Source organism: Dromiciops gliroides, chromosome 5, assembly GCF_019393635.1.
Source record: "Dromiciops gliroides isolate mDroGli1 chromosome 5, mDroGli1.pri, whole genome shotgun sequence".
NCBI lineage: Eukaryota > Metazoa > Chordata > Mammalia > Microbiotheria > Microbiotheriidae > Dromiciops > Dromiciops gliroides.
In genome coordinates this window covers 112,128,378-112,140,458 of record NC_057865.1, presented here as the reverse complement: position 1 = coordinate 112,140,458, position 12,081 = coordinate 112,128,378, and the positions used below count along the sequence as shown (strand labels likewise).

Below are 12,081 nucleotides of genomic sequence, written 5' to 3'. Positions count from 1 at the left end.
ATGCTCTAAAAAAAAAAAATGCATGTGTGTGCATGTGTCTGATGTTGAGAATCTCAACTGCATTCACCCTGAGCAGATCCTAGTCTTCTGCCACTGGTTCTTCTTGTATTTCCATTTGACATTTAGGAGCTACTTAATTATTTTTGGTTGTCTTCATTTGCACTGTTCAGAATTTCTTTACTCAGTACTGTCTCCCATTTAAAAAAATACTTCATAAATTTCAGTGAGCCCTAAGGAGTTCATAAAGCAGCTTTCCAATCAAGCTCTGGGTTTAATGCTCACTTGTTAGTTTTTGGTTGTTTTTTTTTTTCCCAGTAGAGCACAGTCTTTCACCATAGATTAGAGCCAAATTAAATATATCGCTAGCTAGTTTCTTTACTGAAATACTTTCATCCTACTTGTTATGGTTGGAATTCAACTGCTTCTCTGGGCCTATACCTCTATTTGTATCAGTTTCTTTAACTTTAAAGTTGGAAGTTGATCACTTGTTTACCACATAAAATGTTTGATGTTGCTATTATTATCATTATCATCATCACCATTAATAGGAACAGGAAAGATTAGAATTTCCTAGAAGGATGTTTAGAAAATGTTTGGGGAATAAAAAAAACTTTAAGAAGAAAAAAAGAAAATGTTTTTGATAGTGAAAGTAGTTGGTTTCAGGCCATGGAAGCTCTCAAAAGGGACTTTGAAGAGAAAGTAGGAGAAATAGAAAGAAGATGTAGAGAAAAGGAGGAAAGAATGGAAAGGGAAATGAGAGTGATGCAGGAGAGTCATAAGAAAAAAGTCAACAGTTTGAAAAGCCAAATGGAAAAGGAGATTAAAAAGCTGTCTGATGAAAATAACTGCCTAAGAATTAGGATTGAACAAATGGAAGCTAGTGACTTTATGAGAAACCATGACACAGTAAAGCAAATCCAATTGAATGAAAAAATAGAGGGCAGTGTGAAATATCTCCTTGGAAAAACAGCTGACCTAGAAAATAAATCTAGGAGAGATAATTTGAAAATCATTGGACTACCTGAAAACCATGACCAAAACAAAAGCTTAGACACCATCCTCCAAGAGATTGTGAGGGAAAATTGCCCTGATATTCTAGAAGCAAAAGCTAAAATAGAAATTGAAAGAATCCACCGATCACCTCCTGAAAGAGATCCCAAAAGGAAAACCTCCAGGAATATTATAGCCAAATTCCAGAACTCCCAGGTCAAGGAGAAAATACTGCAAGCAGCTAGAAAAAAGGAATTCAAATACTGTGGAGCTCCAATAAGGATAAAGCAAGATCTAGCAGCTTCTACATTAAAGGACCGGAGGGCATGGAATATGATATTCCAGAGGGCAAAGGAACTGGGACTTCAGCCAAAAATCACGTACCCAGCAAAACTGAGTATAATTTTTCAGAGGCAAAAATGGGATTTCAATGAGAAAGAGGTCTTTCAAGCATTTGTGATGAAAAGACCTGAACTGAATAGAAAATTTGACTTTCAAATACAAGATCCTGGAGAAGCATAAAAAGGTAAACAGGAAAAAGACTTCATGAGGGATATTAAAAGATCAAACTGTTAACATTCCTACATGGGAAGATAATCCTTTGAAATCATAAGAACTATCTCAGTAAGAAATTCAGGAACAGCTGGGGAGTGCAGTAATGGAGCGCCAGCCCTGGACTCAGGAGAACCTGGGTTCAGTTGTGACCTCGGATACTTGACAATTGATGGCTGTGTGACCCTGAGCAAGTCGCTTGGCCCCAGTTGCCTCACCAAAAAACAAAACAAAACAAAAACTCTTCACAAGAAATTCACAGAAGACAGGGCTGAACTGAATATGAAGGGATGATAGCTGTAAAGCATTTATGTTTTGTTCTTTGTAGGGCATACGGGGAGGGGTGTCTTATGTCTGGGGCTGGATTTGGGCTTGGGGTCCTCCTGGGTCCAGGGCTGGTGCTTTGTCCACTGTGCCACTTAGCTAATCCATGATGACATCATTAAAATAGGGTTGAGGTGTAGGAGGAATAAACTGGGGGAGGGAGAAAGGGAGAGAAGGTCTGGGGAGAGGTATTTCACATGAAGGAAACAAGAAGAAAGCTTATGGAGGAGAGTAGAAGAGGGGGAAGGAGTTGGGGAGTGAATGAACCTTAATATCATCAGAATTGACTGAAAGAAGGACTAACATACATATTCAAGTAGGTATAGTAATATACTTTTGCCCTGGGGGTGGAGAAAAGGTGGGGAAGAGAAGGAGGAAAGGGCAGATTGGGGGAGAGAGCAGTAAAAAGCAAAACACTTTCAAGGAAGATGAAGATGTTCTGCATTACTGCACCAGTATGACATATTGAATTGCTTGATCTCATAGGGAGGGTTGAGGAGAGAGGGAGGGAAAAAAAAAATTTAGAACACAGAATTAGCTCAGGTACCCTGATCTCATTGGAGTGGGCTCATGGAGGGAATAGCTTTCATACCCAATTGGGAGGAGCAATCTATTTAACCCTGCAGGAAAATAGGAGGGGAAGAGGTCAAGGAAGGAAGGGTGAAAAAAAAGGGAGTGCCGAGCAAGGGAGAGGATAGTCAGAAGTAAGACACCTCTGAGGAGGAATAGGTAAAAAGAAGATAGAGTAAATGTCATGGGAAGGGAGTGGGATGGAGGGACATAGTTATGATGATTGATTATAATGGCAAAATGTATGGTACCTACTTTGCTGGGCTTTTGTGAAGAAGATTCTCTGTCAAGCTTAAGGTACTATATAGAGGTTGTGATGAACAGGATGCTATCGGGAAAACTTGGAGAGACCTACGTGAGCTGAAGCAGAGTGAAATGTACTGTATACAAAATAACAGCAATAGTGCAGGATGATCTGCTGGGAAGCATGTGGTTGTTTTCAGCAAGGCAATGATCCAATGTAACCCTGAGGGACATATGAAGATTGCAGCCCATCTGCAGAGAAAGAATTGATAGTATCTGAAAACAGATGGAAACACATTTTTAAAAATTTTTTTTCATTTCTTCTTTGACAATTCCTTAATCTGAAGTTTTGGGTTTTTTGACTGTTTTCTCTCACAACTAGCTAATATGGGAATTTTTCCATGACTACTCATGTATAACTTATTTTGAATTGATTGAGTTCTTGTGGGTGGGGGGGTGGGAATGGAGGGGGGAAGAGAAGTTGGAACACAAAGGTTTTTAAAAATTGATGTTAAAATTTTGTTTTTACATATATTTTGGAAAATAAAATTCTATTCAGAATAAAAAAGAAAGAAAGAAAGAAAGTAGTTTGAACCCCAGAGCTGGAAAGAGAATTTCAGTGTCCTATTCTGAGTTCCCTTCATTTTTATGTGTGTAGCTTCTTTAGTTCTCTTTACCACAGATAATGCATCCAGAAAATATCACATAATAAAGGAGCCAGGAGGTTCAGTTAAAGACCTCAAAATCTTAGTAAGCCAAGAATCTTCCCTTGTTTTGATATGATATAGAAAAATAATAGAGAAAGTGCAGTATCCCACATCTAGTCTCCAGTAGATACATTTAGGTAACAGGCTAGATGATGCAAAGGTGGAGAGTGGCTAGTAATGAACATTGTTAAATCTTGTTTCTCCTTTTACATCAACTGCCTTGAACAAGGCTCCACTTTTACCATTGTTTGCTATCATCTCTTTTCTGTCCTCCCATTCTTCCATGAGGAAGAACACAATTATCCTACATTTAGATAACTCTAGAGTCCTGGACTATAAGGCAGCATCCATTTCTAGCCTTGGCAGGATCTTGGGGTGGATAACTCATCCAAACAGCTTGCCAGCACTGTGGAATACGGCTGCAAACAGATGCTGGGCCTTCCCCTTCCAGAAGAAACACCACCCCTGTTTTTGTCTTTGAACCCTCCATAAATAGCATATAGTAAACACTTAATAAATGCCTATGGAAATAAAATGGAGTTCAGTACAGGCCAATCTCTATAAGAGCATTAAAAGAGACACACCCTGGGGTTCAAAGCAGCAACTGACTGAATCTTGGGAGCCCGAGTCTGGAGAGCCCTGACTATGTGGGTCTTCCTGAATTTGAGCCTATCACACTTGCTTCAGTGTCTAATCATCTGCTAAAAGAGACGCTTCTCCATGTACTCCCAGTGCCTCCCATATCCATGGGAAGCCAAACTGGTCAAGACAGTGAGGAGAGATACCAGACAAGATGCTTTGTGTGTTTGTCTATTTAAAGTATATGCGCCAAGTGGAATTACTGATGTTTTTACCATTTCTCTTTCTTTCAGTGCCCTCCCCTGGTCAAGATAACCACATGAGCATGGATCTCCCTCCAGGGTCGGAACAGATCATGCAGACTCTCAGTGAACTGGCCAAGTCTTTCCAGGACATGGCTGACCGCTGCCTGCTGGTTCTGCATTTGGAAGTCAGGTGAGGCTGTGGGCAGGAGTTCTTGCCAAGTTGAATGCATTAGGAGTCACATGTCACTTTTTGGTTTCTAAGGGAGCCTTTTATGAGGACTTTTGAAAGTTTTAATCAAAACTTTCATTTTACAGACTGCAATTGAATGACAGAGTCTATCTTCAAATTGCACTTCCAGATATGCAAGGCATTGTGATGTGAAGAATAAGAGGCTCCCCTACAATATGCATGGAAAGAGAAAACTCAAATATGATAAAATAACACCACGATAGACTGCATAAGGCTGTCCGTGATTAGTTATCAAACGTCATGATTTCGGAGGAATGAGATATCAGTGTGGGACAGATTAGGCCTTCATCACAGAGGAGAAAGGATTTTAACTTTATGGTATTGTGATCCCCTCAAACTAAAGGATTTTAGCGTTAGAAAGCTTTAGACCTTAGGGGGTCCTTGGGGCTTCAAGTAGGCCAGTTGCATCATTGTGCAGATGAAGAACACAGAAACCCACACAGGTGAAATATTCTAACCCAGGTTCCTTGCATCCCCAAGTCAGTGCTCTTTCCACTAGACTACAGTGCCTGCTTCTTTCCTAGGTGCATCTTCCTTTCTGTCGTCTATCCATGTTCCCCTATTGGTAGAGGATTGCACATTTGAATCATCTTGCTTAGTCTTTTTTTTTTCAGTCCAGATGTTGAATTCATCTTCAGTTTAGGGGAAGACAGCCAAGAAGGAATACGCTCTCTGCTCATGTGGATCTGCAAGTGCTCTAGCACCTTGGGTCTTTGGAAAACTGCCTGAGCATTGAGAGTGGGGCCCAGTGGCCTCACTTGCCCGGGATCACAGTAAGCATGTGTCAGAGACAGCACTTGAACCCAGCTTGACTTGACTCAGTATTCACTACACCATGCTGCTTTTTGGCCTACTTTTATTTCCTTAATGTCTCTACCCCCTACTCTGCCTTTTTTTTGGTCTATCTTACCTTGTAATATGATATCACAAGGTTCGAGATGGCTGGTGGCAACCATGACATAGTTCTAGTCACTAACCCTAACCCTTATCTCGTAACCCTCAGATACTAGATACACGCAGTTCCAGCCTTTGGGATCTGTAGAGGCGTTCTCATCACTCTCCCTAAAGATGCACAATTAGTGTAATCAGATATTCCATGCAGAATCAGGGAGGCTTCATGGAGAAGGGGCCCCCTAACTTATGTTACTAGATTGCTGGGTTCTCACAGTACTCAAATACTAGATGGGCGAAGGATCCGTCCAGATGGCTCTTGAATTAACTCATTTTTCATCCTCTCCATTAGTGTAATAGTTGGGTAAAAGCAGCAGACTGGGAGCCTGGAGTCCTAGGTTTACATGCCAGTTCTGACTCCTGCTAACTCTGTGACCCCTTGGGCTCCATATCCCATATCTGTAAAATGGGCAAATGTCCATACATGTGTTAATAGCTACAAATCTGTGAGAAAAGTGTTATGTAGTCATCTGAGTTGTTAGCAGCAGCAGCATGACTTGTCTATTTCAGCTTTTCAGAAACAGTCCTGTTTCCTGCCTTATTGGTTTGTTTCATACCAGTTTTGAAATTTTTCTATTAATTTGTAAGATAGCAATTAAATATATCCTCTGCTTCTATGAATAGATCAAATGGAACGAGCTCTTGAAGAAAAAATACCTAATAACTTTCTGATGTGCCAAACTGCAGATTTGCAGAGTGGAGCAAATAGAACACCAAACTAATTCCTATCAAAATCCACAGAACTCAGGTTATTGATTGTGTAAATGTGCAGTATTTTTTAAAGCCAGAACTATCTATGTCATATAGCTAATTCCCAAGAGACATTTTAAACACATTGAGGTAGGTCGTTAACTCCTCTATGTCTGTCCCTCCCCTTCATTTCTGCACATTCTGACAATAATAATCATAACATTAGATACCATTTCATCTAAGGCTTGTTTGGGATGCTGTTAGGGGCTCTTAGAGCTGGAGGAGAGGGAATTAGAGTGTGACCACTTAAGAATATTTTGAACTCTAGAATCTGGAAAGGGATTTCTCCCTTTCCTCACGTCATTGAGCAAGACATTCAATGTCACTATCCCTTTGTTTTCCCTGCCCAACTTGGAGAGATTTGAGAGAGGTTTCCCAAAGCTTTAGTAGCAGTGGGAGCAGAGGACCAAGAACCTGAAGACCTAGATTTCTGTTTCTGTTTTGCCACTAACTCATGCTGATCATAGGCATGTCACTTAAATTCTTTTTCTTCTGTGTTCCCAATCTGTAAAATGGGAGTAACAGTGTCAATTCTACATAAGTCAATGGGATATGATAAATATTAAAGTGCATTGAAAAGTAAAGTCGAAAGATAAGGTCAAGTTGTTATTTTTATTATTATCATCATTATTATTTATTTGTTCCAAGAACTTGAAGGAATTTCTTCTCTTTGAGAAAGTTTCATCTCCACTAATATTGTTTGAAAGGAGTGAAAATGTTTTGGACTCCTTAGGTACTATGTGATTTTTCTTAATCAAAAGAGACACAACTCAGGGAACCCTATAGCTGTCTTTTAACATTTAAAGGCTATAACAGAGAAAAGGAAATTAGATTTGTTGCCATAGGATAGAATCAGGGCCAGTGAATGAGATTTGCATGGAGACCAATTTTGACTTGATGCAGTAAAAACGTTTTCATCACTGATGCTGACTGAGAGGAGCAGAACCAGGAGAACATTGTATACAGTAAACAGTAAACAGTTGTGTGATGAACAGTGGGGATAGACTTGGCTCTTCTCAGCAGTACAATAATCCAAAATCGTTTCAAAGAATTCTTGATAGAAAATATTCTCAGCATCCAGAAAAAAGAACTGTGAATTATGAATGCAGATTGAATCATACTGTTTCTACTTTGGGACTGTTTTTTTTTTCCTTCTTGTTTGAAGTTTTTCCTTTGTGCTCTGATTCTTCTTTTACAAGATGACTAATGTAGAAATATGTTTGATATGACTGTACATATACAACCTATATCAGACTACTCTCTGTCTTGGGGAGGAGGGAGAGAAGGGAAGAGGGGAGAAAAGAAAAATGTGGAACTAAAAATCCAGTGTAAACAAATGTTGAAAACTATCCTTATATGTAATATGTAACTGGAAAATAATAAAATAAAATTAGGAAGGAGGTGATCTTGTAACACCTCCCAGAAACAAAGAAACAAAAAATGCAAATTAGATAAGTGATATGCAGGCTCTGTGATTATGCAATACATTCCACAAAATGGATTGCTTTTTTATGTAGCACGTAAACTGATCAACATCAGCTTGAAGCAGATTTTAAGTTTATCTTCTGACAACTTGCATGGTGCCAATAAAACATGCATATTCTTGTCCTTGAAAAAAACAAACATTTTCATCATTGGTAGCTGTAACAAAGTAGAATGGGTTTGCCTAACAGACAACAAATCGCCTGCCCCTGGAGCCTATCAGCAGGAGCTGGACAATCTCTTGTCTGGTACATGGAGGAAATTTGTTCGACTGTGAATTGAACTGACTGGTGTCTGAGATCCCTTCCATCTCTGAGATTCTATAATGCCTCAGAGGTTCCATCAAGCAACAATCTAAACGAGAGGAGTTTTTCATTTCTTTTCTTTTCTTTTCTTTTTTTTTTGTGGGGCAATGAGGATTAAGTTGACTTGCCCAGGGTCACACAGTTAGTAAGTGTCAAGTGTCTGAGGTTGGATTTGAACTCAGGTCCTCCTGAATCCAGGGCCAGTGCTTTCTCCACTGTACCACCTATCTGCCCTGAGAGGAGTTTTTCAGTTTGTATTCATGTCCTTCCATGGCTTTTAAGAATCACTGTTGATGTTTAGACCCTACAGGGGACTTAATCTCATGACTGCAGGAGGCTTAATAAAATCATATCCAGAAAGATTCTAGAAGAAAGCTACAATGCAGGATGATATTACTGGGCTGCAATCATAATGTAAACTGTAAATATAAAAGGCATTACAAAGAACCTTAAAATGACAAATGGTTCACTGTTGGTAGTGAAAATACCATTGTTTCCAATATATTAAAAAAAGGTTTCAAAAAGGAAGAAATTTAAAATGGAGCATATTCAATATTGAGTCATTGAGGTAATGATCTTAAAATATAGATGTTGTCATGTTTAGCAGATGTTATTATAAGAATCTAGTGAGTAGATTTCCCCATGTTGTATTGCTTCATCTCCAGAGCCTGGTGCCGTCTATAACGGGTCTAATCCGTTTTATACCACTATGCTGAAGAAGAGGAAGCATGTGTTAGTCTGCCTGCCTGTTGCATCAGTGATATCAACTTGGGCTCAGTGTTTAAAATTCAGTATTACCACCATACCCACCATCCTTCTCTGAAGCCCAAGTGGAAGTCTGTGGCCTAGTAGGAAAGGGTGCTGGGCTTGTGTTCCTGCTACCTTATTTAACTATGTGACTTTGGGCAGGTTACCTAAAGTCTCTGTGCTTAAGTTTCCTCACCCAGAGAAGAGAGGGTTAGACCAGGTCACCTCTAAGATCCAATCCAGATCTAAATCTTGGTGCTAAATGGGAGAAAAAAGATGAGTTAAAGAAACCAAAGACAGTATTAAGGAGTCAGAGTTAGCACTGGGGGACATGAAAAAGCCACTACAAATTCCAAAATGGCACCGGAGGTGGAGTCAAACATTGGTTAGAGCTTTAAAGTGACAGGAAGGAAAGGCCAGAGAAACACCATCTGCCATATGTGATAGTGTCAACTACTTTGAATGAGAAAGAACCTCAAATTTCCCCCAGTCAGTGCCCATGATTGTTGGAGGCCAGGATATGTTTTACACAATAGAACTTTAGAATGTAACGAACTGAAAGTGACATTAAAATTCACCAAATCCAACTCCATCACTGTGTATCTACACAGTGGAAAGAGAGGCCTAGGGGAAAGAAAGCCTAGAGAAATGAAGTGAGAAAATGGGCATCATAATCATTTGGAATTACATAGTGTTTAAGGCTTGCAAACTATTTCTTATTACAGTCTCGTGAGGTAAACTATCACGAGTATTATTATTCCTCCATTTTAAAGATGAAGTAAACTGAGATCACAGAACAGATATGACTTAGCCATGGTTAATAGTTAATATGTGTCAGAACTAAGATTTTGAATCCAGGTCTCTTGGGTTTTGAAACCCCGATTCAACATTGCACTTTTTTGTTGAATTATAAAGGCAGTTTCCAGGGAAGAATAACACATTTAATGAAGTACCTAACACAGTTCTCGGCACATAAGTAGGTGTTTTGACTAATAATAGATTCATTGACTTTTCGGTGAGTTAATTAGCAGTCATCTGGTTTGAACTGACAGCCAAATAAAATTCAACATGAACCATTTTTTTTTTGAGATTCAAACAGCAAATTGCATTTGTTACTGCTGTTTTCATATTGCTCAGTATTAATAAGGTAGACACAGAAGTCTAGAGAGACTGAGAACACGACTGACCATCATAATAAATACTTACTATGTGACTCTCATTTGCTGAATATGCTATAAGGGACCTAGACTACATACAGGCCCTGCCCTCCAGGAATGGCTGTTCCACTGAAGTATCTCAAATTATTCCGACTTTTTTTGCTTTTATACAAGAAGCACCATAATATTAAAAAAAAAAATTTTTTTTGAAAAGCAAATAAATAGGCAACACATGCCAAGAATTTAGAAAAACTTCAAATGCCAAAAAACTCAGTGCTGTTCCAAATAATGTTATAATTGTGGTCCTCGTTATTCTTTAGCATTGTTAAAGTTCAAAACAGAAAACCTTAGCAAAAGCCAACAGGTTCTAATGAATTGGAGGACCCAGCTGAAAAACATTTGACATTTTACCTGAGAAACCATAGGTCATATTTAATCACAGGGAGGTCCCTTTTCCCCAGTTTAGGGGGATAGGCAAATGACACCCTAATTATTAAAAGACATTGCAGAGGGATTAAAAATTGTTGCAGTTTCCTCCCATTTGAACTCCGGAGGAAAAATGCGAACTTGCCATTTGAGTCTGGATGCTGAGAATGTCACCTTTATCAGCTGTTTTCTTTCCCCATCAGGAGAGCTTGAAGTGGGTGCAACAGCAACTGCCTGTGACTGGTGTAGCCTAAGCATGCACTTTCTGAAAATCAACCCTCATGCTGTGCAATCAGCAATGTTTTCAGAAAACCTTAATGCCAAAGTCATGTTGAGGTCAGCAGCCACTTGCCTATGTTAGAAAATAGCACAGGATTTTCCTTTTGAACTTGACACTTCTTTGTGACCATATTAATGCCCTTTTACAGGACTAATCACTTGGGGACCAGCTGATAACCCAAAATACCATGCCATTTTCCTCAGGGAAGTGATAGGCCTTTTGCCATGAGGTTTACAGTTCTTCACCTGTTGCGAAGAACTAAGTTGTGTTTGGGGCCAAAAAATAAATGGTATTGATTTGAAAGGATTTTTTTTTTTGGTGATGTTTTGTTTTGTTTTGAAGTCATACAAATTTCTTAGGCTTCATACTTTTCGAAGTGGTAGAGTATTTAAAAGTGGCCAAGAACCCACTATTTTCTCCAGTAAAATCTGTCATTAATAACTTACCTGTTTTCCTCTTTTTTCCCCAGAGTTCACTGTTTTCACTATCTCATCCCTCTGGCAAAGCAAGGGAATTATGCCATTGTTGCTAATGTGGAAAGTATGGATTATGACCCTCTGGTGGTGCGACTTAATAAAGACATAAGTGGCATTGAAGAGGCCATGAGTGCCAGTCTCCAGCAGCACAAGTTCCAGTATATCTTTGAAGGTCAGATTTTTGCCCATGTGATTGCAAGGAGAAAGGATAGAATTTGTACACATTTCTATCTTCCTTAAATTTGAAGCTGTTGGGGAAAGCATTGGGGGGGGGGGGCGGGGAGAGGGAGAGAGAGAGAGAGAGAGACTCTGTGTGTGTGTGTGTGTGTGTGTGTGTGTGTGTGTGTGTCTGTCGCTAAGGTAGACCAAAGTATGGTTACCATCTGCTCCTGATTGATAAGGCGATTTAATCAAACATAGTGCAGATGGCAGTCCTGCTGCCTCAATCATGTGCTGCTCGTAAGGTCTGGGTACAGGTGAGGAATGGGCCCTGACTTAATTCACGCAAAATTGAAGGGAAATAGGGAGAAGGAATCCTGAAGACCTCTCCATCATTAGCTATAAAAAACCATCTTTCTACTGTGAATGCCATCTTCCCAGAGTGCATCTTCTGAAAAGAGCACATGCCTCTGATTAACAAGGTTCCTTTGGAAGATTTAAGGGGCATTTCCTTTTGTCCCATGTTGGTTAATGTGGAGTTTGCTATGTGTGGAGGCTGGTGGTGATAGCTGCTGGCTTCTGCTTCAGAATTTAGCTAATTTCAAAAAAAAAAAAAAAGAATTTAGCTAATTTCCATGAAAGCAGGTATCCAACGGAATGTGATCATCTGAAAATAGAAAGAAAAAAAAAGTAGCGATGCATGGGTATCCCTCCTGTTTTGAATTTTATGTCTTCTAACGAAATTTGACTTTAAAATGACTCTTGTTTTCCCTTTGACTTCCATCATGAATTAGAGATTTGTTCCCATAGGAAGAAATCAGTTTGCTAAGGTGAAAACTTAGTCATGAGAGGCTGAATCTGGTGATAAGCTTAATATGGTGGGCTAGC

General features: G+C 39.4%; 1 protein-coding gene across 1 annotated transcript in view; it reads left to right on the top strand.

Moving 5' to 3' along the window:
• EXOC4 (exocyst complex component 4) overlaps positions 1 to 12,081 on the top strand; it is a 911,169-nt gene that overhangs the window by 825,558 nt on the left and 73,530 nt on the right. The window contains exons 15-16 of the mRNA XM_043968219.1: positions 4,259 to 4,400; positions 11,028 to 11,206. Coding sequence (XP_043824154.1) covers positions 4,259 to 4,400; positions 11,028 to 11,206 — 321 coding nt within the window. The remainder of the gene's footprint in view (positions 1 to 4,258; positions 4,401 to 11,027; positions 11,207 to 12,081) is intronic.